The sequence below is a fragment of the Coregonus clupeaformis genome, unplaced genomic scaffold (genome assembly GCF_020615455.1).
Source record: "Coregonus clupeaformis isolate EN_2021a unplaced genomic scaffold, ASM2061545v1 scaf1848, whole genome shotgun sequence".
NCBI classification, from domain to species: domain Eukaryota; kingdom Metazoa; phylum Chordata; class Actinopteri; order Salmoniformes; family Salmonidae; genus Coregonus; species Coregonus clupeaformis.
In genome coordinates this window covers 44662-60000 of record NW_025535302.1, presented here as the reverse complement: position 1 = coordinate 60000, position 15339 = coordinate 44662, and the positions used below count along the sequence as shown (strand labels likewise).

Here is a 15339-nt window from a genome sequence, read left to right as displayed (position 1 = left end):
GTGTGTTTAGGTGTGTGTGTTTAGGTGTGTGTGTTTAGGTGTGTGTGTTTAGGTGTGTGCGTGTGTGTGTGTGTGTGTTTAGGTGTGTGTGTGTGTGTGTGTGTGTGTGTGTGTGTAGGTGTGTGTAGGTGTGTGTAGGTGTGTGTAGGTGTGTGTAGGTGTGTGTAGGTGTGTGTGTGTGTGTTTAGGTGTGTGTGTGTGTTTAGGTGTGTGTGTGTGTGTTTAGGTGTGTGTGTGTGTGTGTGTGTGTAGGTGTGTGTGTGTAGGTGTGTGTGTGTGTGTGTGTGTGTGTAGGTGTGTGTGTGTGTGTGTGGGTGTGTGTGTGTGTGTGTTTAGGTGTGTGTGTGTGTTTAGGTGTGTGTGTGTGTGTGTGTGTTTAGGTGTGTGTGTTTAGGTGTGTGTGTTTAGGTGTGTGTGTTTAGGTGTGTGTGTGTGTTTAGGTAGGTGTGTGTGTTTAGGTGTGTGTGTTTAGGTGTGTGTGTTTAGGTGTGTGTGTTTAGGTGTGTGTGTGTGTGTGTGTGTGTGTTTAGGTGTGTGTGTGTGTTTAGGTGTGTGTGTGTTTTTAGGTGTGTGTGTGTGTGTGTGTGTGTGTGTGTGTGTGTGTTTAGGTGTGTGTTTAGGTGTGTGTGTTTAGGTGTGTGTGTTTAGGTGTGTGTGTTTAGGTGTGTGTGTGTTTAGGTGTGTGTGTGTTTAGGTGTGTGTGTGTGTGTGTGTGTTTAGGTGTGTGTGTTTAGGTGTGTGTGTTTAGGTGTGTGTGTTTAGGTGTGTGTGTGTGTTTAGGTAGGTGTGTGTGTTTAGGTGTGTGTGTTTAGGTGTGTGTGTTTAGGTGTGTGTGTTTAGGTGTGTGTGTGTGTGTGTGTGTGTGTGTTTAGGTGTGTGTGTGTGTTTAGGTGTGTGTGTGTGTTTAGGTGTGTGTGTGTGTGTGTGTGTGTGTGTGTGTGTGTGTGTTTAGGTGTGTGTTTAGGTGTGTGTGTTTAGGTGTGTGTGTTTAGGTGTGTGTGTTTAGGTGTGTGTGTGTTTAGGTGTGTGTGTGTTTAGGTGTGTGTGTGTTTAGGTGTGTGTGTGTGTGTGTGTTTAGGTGTGTGTGTGTGTGTGTGTGTTTAGGTGTGTGTGTGTGTGTGTGTTTAGGTGTGTGTGTGTGTGTGTGTTTAGGTGTGTGTGTGTTTAGGTGTGTGTGTGTGTGTTTAGGTGTGTGTGTGTGTTTAGGTGTGTGTTTAGGTGTGTGTGTGTGTGTGTGTTTAGGTGTGTGTGTAGGTGTGTGTGTGTGTGTGTGTGTGTGTGTTTAGGTGTGTGTGTGTGTTTAGGTGTGTGTGTGTGTTTAGGTGTGTGTGTGTGTGTGTGTGTGTGTGTAGGTGTGTGTGTGTGTTTAGGTGTGTGTGTGTGTGTGTGTGTGTGTGTTTAGGTGTGTGTGTGTTTAGGTGTGTGTGTGTGTGTGTTTAGGTGTGTGTGTGTTTAGGTGTGTGTGTGTGTGTGTGTGTGTTTAGGTGTGTGTGTTTAGGTGTGTGTGTTTAGGTGTGTGTGTTTAGGTGTGTGTGTTTAGGTGTGTGTGTTTAGGTGTGTGTGTGTGTGTGTGTGTGTAGGTGTGTGTGTAGGTGTGTGTAGGTGTGTGTAGGTGTGTGTAGGTGTGTGTGTGTGTGTGTGTTTAGGTGTGTGTGTGTTTAGGTGTGTGTGTGTGTTTAGGTGTGTGTGTGTGTTTAGGTGTGTGTGTGTGTGTGTGTAGGTGTGTGTGTGTGTGTGTGTGTGTAGGTGTGTGTGTGTGTGTTTAGGTGTGTGTGTGTGTGTGTGTTTAGGTGTGTGTGTGTGTTTAGGTGTGTGTGTGTGTTTAGGTGTGTGTGTGTGTTTAGGTGTGTGTGTGTTTAGGTGTGTGTGTGTGTTTAGGTGTGTGTGTGTGTTTAGGTGTGTGTGTGTGTTTAGGTGTGTGTGTGTGTGTGTTTAGGTGTGTGTGTTTAGGTGTGTGTGTGTGTTTAGGTGTGTGTGTGTGTTTAGGTGTGTGTGTGTGTTTAGGTGTGTGTGTGTGTTTAGGTGTGTGTGTGTTTAGGTGTGTGTGTGTTTAGGTGTGTGTGTGTGTGTGTTTAGGTGTGTGTGTGTGTGTGTTTGGTGTGTGTGTGTGTGTGTGTGTGTACCTGTAGACTCTCCACCACAGGAACAGGTGTAACAGGACAGGGGACAGGACCCATCCCCTGGTAGAAGGTGTACTCTGCCTTGTCTGTACTGATGATGGTCCAGGAAGCTCCATCGTTTATCATCTCCTTACTGGTCTCTTTGGGGCAGGGCGTGGCCTTGGGGAGGAGATATGCTAATTAGTAGTTGATCCTATCCTTAAATGAGGTGCGTTGAGTTCGCGTGACCGTTTGCTACGTTGCGGAACAGTTTGTACTGAACGACACGTTTCCCCCAAAACCTTCTTGAACAGACTTTGTTCCCGTTCGGTGGGTGTGGGCGAGGTGTTGCTTGAAGCAATGAGTGTTCGTATTTAAAAAGGGCGGTGACAACGCTGACAGCGTTCCCCAACCCCACAACCAAACTGGTCGTTCAATACAGCACCTCTTCCGTTCAATTGAACGTTCCAGAACTTACTGAACATAGCCCTCTTTGGGCGAGAGTGTGTCGTGGGGGAGGAGACATGCAAATGTGTCATTTATCATCTCCTTACTGGTCTTTTTGGGGCAGGGTGTGGGTGTATGCAAATGAGATGCAAATAACGATTCTACCTGAGCAGGGTGGAATTCACTAGAAACCAACCCGAAGAAAACGGACAGAAACAGGGAGGGACTAGTTGAACTAGTGGTCCAATAAGAAACTCTCATTAAACAGGGAGGGACTAGTTGAACTAGAGGTCCAATAAGAAACTCTCATTAAACAGGGAGGGACTAGTTGAACTAGTGGTCCAATAAGAAACTCTCATTAAACAGGGAGGGACTAGTTGAACTAGTTGTCCAATAAGAAACTCTAATTTTAGTTGCAGAACAGAGGGCTGGGAAAAGCTATTACCAGAAAGCACAAACCTGGCTCAGATCTACAAGGGGCTAGGTGTGTGTGTGTGTGTGAGTGAGTGAGTGTGAGTGAGTGAGTGAGTGAGTGAGTGAGTGTGTGTGTGTGTGTGAGTGTGTGTGTGTGTACCTGGAACTGAATGATTCTCTCCTGTGAGAGACAGAGGTACATCCTCTCTGTGTCTTTCAGGTAGAAGGCACACTTGTGGAGCTGGGACACCGGGTCGTCTGCATCCATCAACGCTGTCTGCTTGTCCACCTTACGGATCACCTGGAGAGAGGGGAGAGAGAGGTGCTACTGAGAGAGGAGAGAGAGACACACAACCTGCTGTCTGCTTGTCCACCTTACGGATCACCTGGAGAGAGGGGAGAGAGAGGTGCTACTGAGAGAGGAGAGAGAGAGAGACACACAACCTGCTTATCTAACATACAAATCACCTGAGAATATGAGGAGAGAGAGAGACCTGTAGGTAGAGAGAGGTGAATATGTAGGAACAGGTAGAGAGAGGTGAATATGTAGGAACGGGTAGAGAGAGAGGTGAATATGTAGGAACGGGTAGAGAGAGGTGAATATGTAGGAACAGGTAGAGAGAGGTGAATATGTAGGACCAGGTAGAGAGAGGTGAATATGTAGGAACAGGTAGAGAGAGGTGAATATGTAGGAACAGGTAGAGAGAGAGGTGAATATGTAGGAACAGGTAGAGAGAGAGGTGAATATGTAGGAACAGGTAGAGAGAGGTGAATATGTAGGAACAGGTAGAGAGAGGTGAATATGTAGGACCAGGTAGAGAGGTGAATATGTAGGACCAGGTAGAGAGAGAGAGGTGAATATGTAGGACCAGGTAGAGAGAGAGAGGTGAATATGTAGGACCAGGTAGAGAGAGAGAGGTGAATATGTAGGAACAGGTAGAGAGAGAGAGGTGAATATGTAGGAACAGGTAGAGAGAGAGAGGTGAATATGTAGGAACAGGTAGAGAGAGGTGAATATGTAGGAACAGGTAGAGAGGTGAATATGTAGGAACAGGTAGAGAGAGGTGAATATGTAGGACCAGGTAGAGAGAGGTGAATATGTAGGACCAGGTAGAGAGAGGGTGAATATGTAGGACCAGGTAGAGAGAGGTGAATATGTAGGACCAGGTAGAGAGAGAGAGGTGAATATGTAGGACCAGGTAGAGAGAGAGAGAGGTGAATATGTAGGACCAGGTAGAGAGAGGTGAATATGTAGGACCAGGTAGAGAGAGAGAGGTGAATATGTAGGAACAGGTAGAGAGAGGTGAATATGTAGGAACAGGTAGAGAGAGGTGAATATGTAGGAACAGGTAGAGAGAGGTGAATATGTAGGAACAGGTAGAGAGAGGTGAATATGTAGGAACAGGTAGAGAGGTGAATATGTAGGACCAGGTAGAGAGAGGTGAATATGTAGGACCAGGTAGAGAGAGAGAGGTGAATATGTAGGACCAGGTAGAGAGAGAGGTGAATATGTAGGAACAGGTAGAGAGAGAGGTGAATATGTAGGAACAGGTAGAGAGAGAGAGGTGAATATGTAGGAACAGGTAGAGAGAGAGAGGTGAATATGTAGGAACAGGTAGAGAGAGGTGAATATGTAGGAACAGGTAGAGAGAGGTGAATATGTAGGAACAGCTAGAGAGAGGGGAATATGTAGGAACAGCTAGAGAGAGGTGAATATGTAGGAACAGGTAGAGAGAGGTGAATATGTAGGAACAGGTAGAGAGAGGTGAGGCACACACACGTTGGTACGTACCAGTCTAGGCAGTGCCATGCCAGTGACAGAACAGACCAGTTTGACAGTCTGACCATAGTGGATGTATCCATCCCTCACTGCAAACTCCTCCCCTTCTGGCTCCTCCTCCTCCACTACAGGAGAGAGAGTTCCATCAGTTATTACTGTAGGTTATACATTTAATAACTCATACCGTTACCATGTGATGCTTCAGAGAGTTCCATCAGTTATTACTGTAGGTTATACATTTAATAACTCATACCGTTACCATGTGATGCTTCAGAGAGTTCCATCAGTTATTACTGTAGGTTATACATTTAATAACTCATACCGTTACCATGTGATGCTTCAGAGAGTTCCATCAGTTATTACTGTAGGTTATACATTTAATAACTCATACCGTTACCATGTGATGCTTCAGAGAGTTCCATCAGTTATTACTGTAGGTTATACATTTAATAACTCATACCGTTACCATGTGATGCTTCAGAGAGTTCCATCAGTTATTACTGTAGGTTATACATTTAATAACTCATACCGTTACCATGTGATGCTTCAGAGAGTTCCATCAGTTATTACTGTAGGTTATACATTTAATAACTCATACAGTTACCATGTGATGCTTCAGAGAGTTCCATCAGTTATTACTGTAGGTTATACATTTAATAACTCATACCGTTACCATGTGATGCTTCAGAGAGTTCCATCAGTTATTACTGTAGGTTATACATTTAATAACTCATACAGTTACCATGTGATGCTTCAGAGAGTTCCATCAGTTATTACTGTAGGTTATACATTTAATAACTCATACCGTTACCATGTGATGCTTCAGAGAGTTCCATCAGTTATTACTGTAGGTTATACATTTAATAACTAATACAGTTACCATGTGATGCTTCAGTCTAGAATCAGTTATGATTCTGTACTTTAGAAATCAACTCTAAGAGAAGAGAAGAGAGGAACTGTGGTGAATGTAAGAGAAGAGAAATCACAGAAGACAGATGATGGAGAGAGGAAAGAATGGAGGAGAGGAGGGTTAACTTACAGAGGTGACGGAGGAGAGGAGGGGTAACTTACAGAGGTGATGGAGGAGAGGAGGGGTAACTTACAGAGGTGACGGAGGAGAGGAGGGGTAACTTACAGAGGTGACGGAGGAGAGGAGGGGTAACTTACAGAGGTGACGGAGGAGAGGAGGGGTAACTTACAGAGGTGATGGAGGAGAGGAGGGGTAACTTACAGAGGTGACGGAGGAGAGGAGGGTTAACTTACAGAGGTGACGGAGGAGAGGAGGGGTAACTTACAGAGGTGACGGAGGAGAGGAGGGGTAACTTACAGAGGTGACGGAGGAGAGGAGGGGTAACTTACAGAGGTGACGGAGGAGAGGAGGGTAACTTACAGAGGTGACGGAGGAGAGGAGGGTTAACTTACAGAGGTGATGGAGGAGAGGAGGGTTAACTTAGAGGTGACGGAGGAGAGGAGGGTAACTTACAGAGGTGACGGAGGAGAGGAGGGGTAACTTACAGAGGTGACGGAGGAGAGGAGGGTTAACTTACAGAGGTGACGGAGGAGAGGAGGGGTAACTTAGAGGTGACGGAGGAGGGGTAACTTAGAGGTGACGGAGGAGAGGAGGGGTAACTTACAGAGGTGACAGAGGAGAGGAGGGTTAACTTACAGAGGTGATGGAGGAGAGGAGGGTTAACTTACAGAGGTGACGGAGGAGAGGAGGGGTAACTTACAGAGGTGACGGAGGGGTAACTTACAGAGGTGACAGAGGAGAGGAGGGGTAACTTACAGAGGTGACGGAGGGGTAACTTACAGAGGTGACGGAGGAGAGGAGGGGTAACTTACAGAGGTGACGGAGGAGAGGAGGGGTAACTTACAGAGGTGACGGAGGAGAGGAGGGGTAACTTACAGAGGTGACGGAGGAGAGGAGGGTTAACTTACAGAGGTGACAGAGGAGAGGAGGGGTAACTTACAGAGGTGACGGAGGAGGAGGGGTAACTTACAGAGGTGACGGAGGAGAGGAGGGGTAACTTACAGAGGTGATGGAGGAGAGGAGGGGTAACTTACAGAGGTGACGGAGGAGAGGAGGGGTAACTTACAGAGGTGACGGAGGAGAGGAGGGTTAACTTACAGAGGTGACGGAGGAGAGGAGGGGTAACTTACAGAGATGACGGAAGAGAGGAGGGGTAACTTACAGAGGTGACGGAGGAGAGGAGGGGTAACTTACAGAGGTGATGGAGGAGAGGAGGGGTAACTTACAGAGGTGATGGAGGAGAGGAGGGGTAACTTACAGAGGTGTATGTAGAAGGCTCCCCACTGTTGTGAACTGGCATGGAAGTTCCCTCCCTCTACGTGTAGATATCGTGTACTGACTGTCTGAGAACGCAACCGGTTAAACAACGCAACCTTGGTCCCTGATGCTATACAAACTAGAGAGAGAGAGAGACAAAGAGAGAGAGAGAGACAGAGAGAGAGACAGAGAGAGAGAGAGAGAGAGAGAGAGAGAGAGAGAGACAGACAGAGAGAGAAGGTTAGATACACATTCATCAAGAGACCACACTTTGAACTGGATCAGTCAAATAAAAACAGCCCAGTTAAGACACAGCTAGTAGAACAAGAGCTTGTTGCTGAAACCACTCAGGAAAACCGTACCGTTGTGCATCAAAGCTTGTGTGTGTGTTTTGCATACTCAAGTTAGTTCTATGTAACTGTAAATCTGCTCTTAATGTGGTGAGAGCATCCTGTGTGTGTGTGTGTGTGGATCTGTGCGTCTGTCTCTGTGTGTGTGTGTGTGTGTGTGTGTGTGTGTGTGTGTGTGTGTATGGATCTGTGCGTCTGTCTCTGTGTGTGTGTGTGTGTGTGTGTGTGTGTGTGTGTGTGTGTATGGATCTGTGCGTCTGTCTCTGTGTGTGTGTGTGTGTGTGTGTGTGTGTGTGTGTATGGATCTGTGCGTCTGTCTCTGTGCGTGTGTGTGTGTATGGGACAAACCTGGGTCCAAATACTATATTATATTTGAAAAGAAAAGTAGTTGAATATTTTAATGCATTTTAAAATACCAGATACTCTAATATCACTCAAATTCAATCAAATGTATTTATAAAGCCCTTTTTAAAATCAGCAGATGTCGCAAAGTGCTATACAGAAACCCAGTCTAAAACCCCAAACAGAAAGCAATGCAGATGTAGAAGCACGGTGGCTAGGAAAAAAAACTTCCTAGAAAGGCAGAAACCTAGGAAGAAACCTAGAGAGGAACCAGGCTCTGAAGGGTGGGCCAGTCCTCTTCTGTATTAGCCATTGCTGTGGAAATGTGTGTGTGTGTGTGTGTGTGTGTGTGTGTGTGTGTCATCCTAGTCATGTGTGTGCGTGTTCCTCTCCATACTCACGGTCAGCATTCTTCAGGGACTGTTTCTTCTTGGAGGGTTTAGAGATAACCTTGATCCTCTTACTAAGGAAGACTCCTATGTCTGTACTGTTACCATAGAACATCTTGACTGACAGCATGAAGTGTTTACGCTTGTCACTGTCACTGATGTATAGAGTCTTAGCTGTGCAGAAGTCCTGGGGGAGAGGGAGAGAATTTGAGTGTGTATGCATAGGATTTCCAGTCATGCAAAAGTGCTGTGGGGAAAGGCTGAGGGGTGTGTGTTTCACTGTGTATTTCCACCTCTGTATGTCTCTCTCTCTCCCTCCCTCTATCACTCTGTGATCTCTCGCTCTCTCTCTGTGTGATCTGTCTCTCGCTGTGTGATCTGTCTCTCGCTGTGTGATCTCTCGCTCGCTCTCGCTGTGTGATCTCTCGCTCGCTCTCGCTGTGTGCTCTCTCTCTCGCTGTGTGCTCTCTCTCTCGCTGTGTGCTCTCTCTCTCGCTGTGTGCTCTCTCTCTCGCTGTGTGCTCTCTCTCTCGCTGTGTGCTCTCTCTCTCTCTCTCTCTCTCTCTCTCTCTCTCTCTCTCTCTCTCTCTCTCTCTCTCTCTCTCTCTCTCTCTCTCTCTCTCTCTCTCTCTCTCTCTGCTCTCTCTCTCTCTCTCTCTCTCTCTCTCTCTCTCTCTCTGTCTCTCTCTCTCTCTCTCTCTCTCTCTCTCTCTCTCTCTCTCTCTCTCTCTCTGTGTGATCTGTCTCTCTCTCTCTCTCTCTCTCTCTCTCTCTCTCTCTCTGTCTGCTCTCTCTCTCTCTCTCTCTCTCTCTCTCTCTCTCTCTGTCTCTCTGTGTGACCCCTGTCTCTCTGAGTGACCCCTGTCTCTCTGAGTGACCCCTGTCTCTGTGGTGACCCCTGTCTCTGTGAGTGACCCTGTCTCTGTGGTGACCCCTGTCTCTGTGAGTGACCCCTGTCTCTGTGAGTGACCCCTGTCTCTGTGGTGACCCCTGTCTCTGTGAGTGACCCCTGTCTCTGTGAGTGACCCCTGTCTCTGTGAGTGACCCCTGTCTCTGTGAGTGACCCCTGTCTCTGTGAGTGACCCCTGTCTCTGTGAGTGACCCCTGTCTCTGTGAGTGACCCCTGTCTCTGTGAGTGACCCTGTCTCTGTGGTGACCCCTGTCTCTGTGAGTGACCCTGTCTCTGTGTGATCTGTCTCTGTGTGATCTGTCTCTGTGTGATCTGTCTCTGTGAGTGACCCCTGTCTCTGTGAGTGACCCCTGTCTCTGTGGTGATCCCTGTCTCTGTGAGTGACCCCTGTCTCTGTGAGTGACCCCTGTCTCTGTGAGTGACCCCTGTCTCTGTGAGTGACCCCTGTCTCTGTCTGTCTCTGGTTCTGGTGAGAGAAAAAGGTGGAGATCCACAGTGTTTCAGTCAGGGTGTGTGTGCTGTCCCCTACCTTCCCCTCTATGTTGAGCTGCTGCATCTCCTGTTCACTGTTTCCTATCCCTATAAAGGCACAGGGCTGGGCCTCTTGCTCTGAACAGCCCTCTCTCTCCATCTCCTCCGTCTTCTTCTTCCAGCCACAGCCCATCAGGTAGACACAGGGAGGGGGGCAGAAAAACCTCCAGGACAGAGAGATCTGGTTAGTACAGCCCATCAGGGACGGGTCAGAACCACCTCCAGGACAGAGAGATCTGGTTAGTACAGCCCATCAGGGACGGGTCAGAACCACCTCCAGGACAGAGAGATCTGGTTAGTACAGCCCATCAGGGACAGGTCAGAACCACCTCCAGGACAGAGAGATCTGGTTAGTACAGCCCATCAGGGACGGGTCAGAACCACCTCCAGGACAGAGAGATCTGGTTAAGAGTAGCTCATTGCAAGTGCATTTACATACACATTTATACCATAGCATTGTTGAATACTCATTTCTGATTGGCTTGAAGGGCATTCTAGAGCGTGCATTATTTCCCTATAACGCACAGTATAATTGCACGTTTGAATTCCAATAGCTATAGTTCATTTTTACATGTTTTGTTTGAGCTGCTTTTGAAAGCAAAAGTTGAGTTGAAAACATTTTTGGTATTGTTGAATTAGATGGTTGATGATGGTTTGGTTAGCTAAACTAGCAGGTCTGTTTGTTTGGTTACCACGGCAACTACTGTAGCTATCTCGTAAACTTGCAAGCTACTTCAGTGGATGTTGAACACATTTCTAGCGGCAAATGAACACATTTCTAGCGGCAAATGAACACATTTCTAGTGGCAAATGAACACATTTCTAGTGGCAAATGAACACATTTCTAGTGGCAAATGAACACATTTCTAGTGGCAAATGTGTTAAATTATAGCCATGGCATAAAGGGATAATCAACTCGGGGCTCTATGTGTTCTCTGGAAAATAATGCAACTCCGTGGAAGGTCAGTTCTGCTAGCGCGTCATGGAACACACCTTCCATGTCGTTCATTATCTTCCAGAGAACACATAGCCCCTCGTTGATTATCCCTTACATATATACACACACGCATATATAATTGTCAAAGACAAAATTGTCCTCAAAATTGTCAAAGACTCCAGCCACCCTAGTCATAGACTGTTCTCTCTGCTACTGCACGGCAAGCGGTACCGGAGTGCCAAGTCTAGGTCCAAAAGGCTTCTACCCCCAAGCCATAAGACTCCTGAACAGCTAATCATGGCTACCCGGACTATTTGCACTGCCCCCCCACCCCATCCTTTTTACGCTGCTGCTACTCTGTTAATTATTTATGCATAGTCACTTTAACTCTACCCACATGTACATATTACTTCAACTACCTCAACTAGCCGGTGCCCCCGCACATTGACTCTGCACCGGTACCCCCCTGTATATTTAGCCTCCCTACTGTTATTTTATTTTACTTCTGCTCTTTTTTTCTCAACACTTTTTTGTTGTTTTAGTTTACTTTTTTATTAAAAATAAATGCACTGTTGGTTAAGGGCTGTAAGTAAGCATTTCACTGTAATGTCTGCACCTGTTGTATTCGGCACATGTGGCCAATAAAATGTGATTTGATTTTATATAGAAACACACCAACGTGAACCAAAAGAGACAACATGCACACCATGAACACACACACACACAGGTGGCAAAAGATCCAAGGGCAGGTAGAATCAACCTGGAGGAGACACCATGAATACACACCATCAACGACAGAGACACCATGAATACACACTATCAACGACAGAGACACCATGAATACACACTATCAACTACAGAGAAAACATGAACACACTATCAACTACAGAGACACCATGAATACACACTATCAACTACAGAGAAAACATGAATACACACCATCAACGACAGAGACACCATGAATACACACTATCAACTACAGAGACACCATGAATACACACCATCAACGACAGAGACACCATGAATACACACTATCAACTACAGAGACACCATGAATACACACTATCAACTACAGAGACACCATGAATACACACTATCAACTACAGAGACACCATGAATACACACTATCAACTACAGAGACACCATGAATACACACTATCAACGACAGAGACACTATGAATACACACTATCAACTACAGAGACACCATGAATACACACTATCAACTACAGAGACCCCATGAATACACACTATCAACTACAGAGACACCATGAATACACACTATCAACTACAGAGACACCATGAATACACACTATCAACTACAGAGAAAACATGAATACACACTATCAACTACAGAGACACCATGAATACACACTATCAACTACAGAGAAAACATGAATACACACTATCAACTACAGAGACACCATGAAAATACATACACTATCAGCTACAGAGACACCATGAATACACACTATCAACTACAGAGACACCATGAATACACACTATCAACTACAGAGACACCATGAATAAACACTATCAACTACAGAGACACCATGAAAATACACACTATCAACGACAGAGACACCATGAATACACACTATCAACTACAGAGACACCATGAATACACACTATCAACTACAGAGACACCATGAATAAACACTATCAACGACAGAGACACCATGAAAATACATACACACCATGAAAATACATACACTATCAACTACAGAGACACCATGAATACACACTATAAACTACAGAGACCCCATGAATACACACTATCAACTACAGAGACACCATGAATACACACTATAAACTACAGAGACCCCATGAATACACACTATCAACTACAGAGACACCATGAATACACACTATCAGCTACAGAGACCCCATGAATAACCTCCTTTCTCTCATACACACCTCTTCTCATTGCCGTAAGACTTCTGTGCAACTTTAGCGTGTAGGATGAGTACGGTCTGGTCTCCCCTCTCCTTCAGGTAGTTTCTCATAGCCTCTCTATAGGGGGTGGGGGGGGGAAACACACAACGTTCAGACAACACTTACTCAACATAATCATACAACAAACTTTCAGACAACGTTTCGTCGACAACGCCAAATCATTATTCCATGTTAAAAAAAAACACCACTAGAGATGCACTGGGGTGTATTTATTCTGCTAAAACAAGTTTCTATTGAACAAATTCAGGTAGGTCCTTCCCCGTTTCGCTTGCTTCCATTTAAGAAACATTTTGCAACAGAATAGGTGCCATGAATACACCCTTGATGCATACGTTTCTCATTGCCTCTATGTAGGGGAAAAGACCGTTCAGACAACGCTTACTCAGGTAATACCACAACTATGCAAAGATACATAGACCTGGGTCAAATAACATGGTTGTCTACACCATTGGCAAATGCTTTCAGACACTTGAGCTGTTTATTGGCTTCATACAGTGGGACCTATGGAATAGTCACAGATGCACCATTGATTATAGCAGTATGAATGGGGTGCCTTGATAGAAACGGGTGTGAAGAAATCTTATGATAGTGGAAGAAATTTGATGTGGATAAGTGGTTTTACACCTTAGTAATGCAAACGCTGTGCAGGTGGACGCTAGATGTTTCTCATTTTTTATGTAACACTTTAAATGAGATGTACAAGTTATGAAACTTGTGGTGCGGACGTTTCCTTACCTTGTTAGGCGCTGCGGTGGAGCTCGCTCACCAAACCTCCTGTGAAAGAAAACAAAAAAGTTACTTTTCTATCAGCGCAACATTACTAGTTAGATTAGAAAGTTGTCACAATTCCAGCAATCTGAAACATCATGATTATTAACAGGTGGGTGTTGCCATTAAAGAAGAAAAACAACTCGCAACTAAACAGTAGCTTAGAATTCTGCTGCAGGTGGCAAGTGAACGTGTCAATCAGTAGTTAGCAACTTCGTTGCCAGTTTTTATCGGACAAATGCGAGCGATACTGTGTCTTTGTTACGTTGCATGATTTGTAAATGAAATGGGTAACATTGAACACATTTTAAAACATTGTTTAATTGAACTCAGCATACACATTCACGCTCGGTGAGTTAGCCATAAAAATGTAGCTAAAATAAGTAACGAATTAGTTAACTATCGTTACTGGCGAAGAATGGGGTAGTTAGGTAACGTTAGCTAGCTACTGTTAGTTGGCTAGCTTTTCGTTGTGGCTAGCTAACGTTACACAGTCCTAACATCGTTTGACACAAACGTAGCAATAAGTGCGACGCCAATTTATAAAGTACGTGCAAAGCAATCGGGAACAAAAACGTTCACACACGAGTGTAACAAAGTGGTTAGGAAACTAGTTACCCAAACAAAGTGAACTTTTTAAACTGTTCTTCCTTCATTTTGCTCTGAATTTCAACACTTACCCCGTCACAACGGGCGCCATTTTCGACTGTAACTGGAAGAAAAAATTGTTTTTCCAACAATCGCGAGATCCCAACCTCCTCCCAACGCCACCGGGACAACAGAACGAACAGAACCCGGAGGGTGGAAAATAAAAACGAGAGTAGAAAGAGGAGGAGAGGCGGACAGAGGGCGGACGCCACAACAACAGGCGTGGGAAAGTTGCGAAGTCACGCGAGAATAGAAAAACTCTCACAATAGACAAGAATGGGGTTGGCCTCGACCTATCGCGAGATTATGCTCGTTTTTTTTTGTAACTGTAACTCGATTCCCACGCGTTTAAAGTCATAAACTGCAGTGGTGTGGGTGCTTTGGTAGTGAAGGGTTGGAGTCAGAGTACAGTTAGTTAACCCTGTGAGTCAAGTCTTGCTTCATTCAAAATACAGCTCACAGCATAATTGTAGCCTAAGCTATAGAATAAAATGTTATTCATAAAGTATTATTTTTTTTAAATATTTTATTTCACCTTTATTTAACCAGGTAAGTGAAGTGAATAAAGTGAAGATATTGGTTTGCATTCACCAGTGAAGGGTTAGAGAGCACTGAGTTAGTTAACCATGTGAGCCGAGAATACAACTTGCTAGATTCAAGATGAGCTTACAACATAACTCACTGTAAAACTATACAGCATTTCTCTTTAAGCTAAGAAAATTCATATTATTTACTAATTGCATTCACCTGTAAATGGCACACATATAACATAGAAGCCCAGTGATTCTCAATAAATCCCCCTGGGTGTGCACATTTTTGTTCCAGCCCAGCACTAACACACCCGATTAAACTAATCAACGGCTTTGGTCACTAGTCGAGGGGAAACAATGTTGTAAAGTAAGAACAAAAAGCCACAAGGACTATACGCAAACAGATCACATGTAAGAGTATATTTTATTAAAATAAAATAATTTAATGGAATCACATGGGATGTTTGCATGTATAAAACGATACCTAAAGGGAAAGCATGTCATGATGTAAATGGAACCCAATTCCTCCTATAGTGTAGCTTGCTACTTCTGACACGGGGCCAATAAGGCTCTGGTCAAAAGTAGTGCACTATTATTTGGAACAGGGTGTCATTTGGGACGGACAAATATTTACATTTTAGTCATTTAGCAGACGCTCCCCACTGGGCACAGACGTCAATCCAACGTCTATCCCGCGTTGGTTCAAATTAATTTCATTGAAATGACGTGGAAACCACATTGATTCAACCAGTGTGTGCCCAGTGGGTCTTATCCAGAGCGATTAACAGCAGTGAGCTGTTTTGCTAAATTTTCCTATTTATTTCATTTTATTTTTTTTTGGTACTGTATCAAATAGCAACACTACTGGTCATCGTTGGCCGTATTTAAAAGCTATTGAAACAATTTCTTCACAATTACGAAAAGTACACATCACGTTATTTGCATGAGCTTAG

The 15339-nt window shown here is 44.8% G+C and overlaps 1 protein-coding gene across 2 annotated transcripts in view; it reads right to left on the bottom strand.

Annotated features, from left to right (window-relative positions):
• LOC121561666 (recombining binding protein suppressor of hairless) overlaps positions 1-14044 on the bottom strand; it is a 21320-nt gene extending 7276 nt beyond the window's left edge. The window contains exons 1-9 of one of the 2 annotated variants that reach the window (XM_041874196.2): positions 13889-14044; positions 13176-13214; positions 12402-12497; positions 9548-9713; positions 8121-8295; positions 7029-7166; positions 4753-4865; positions 3121-3261; positions 2124-2279 (exon numbers count right to left, since the gene is read on the bottom strand). In XM_041874196.2, the coding sequence (XP_041730130.2) occupies positions 2124-2279; positions 3121-3261; positions 4753-4865; positions 7029-7166; positions 8121-8295; positions 9548-9713; positions 12402-12497; positions 13176-13214; positions 13889-13908 (1044 nt within the window). In that variant the 5' untranslated portion in view covers positions 13909-14044. Of the gene's footprint in view, positions 1-2123; positions 2280-3120; positions 3262-4752; positions 4866-7028; positions 7167-8120; positions 8296-9547; positions 9714-12401; positions 12498-13175; positions 13215-13826 lie in introns of both variants that reach the window. The other variant, XM_041874195.2, reaches the window with a different exon arrangement.
• Positions 14045-15339: the final 1295 nt, after the last annotated feature.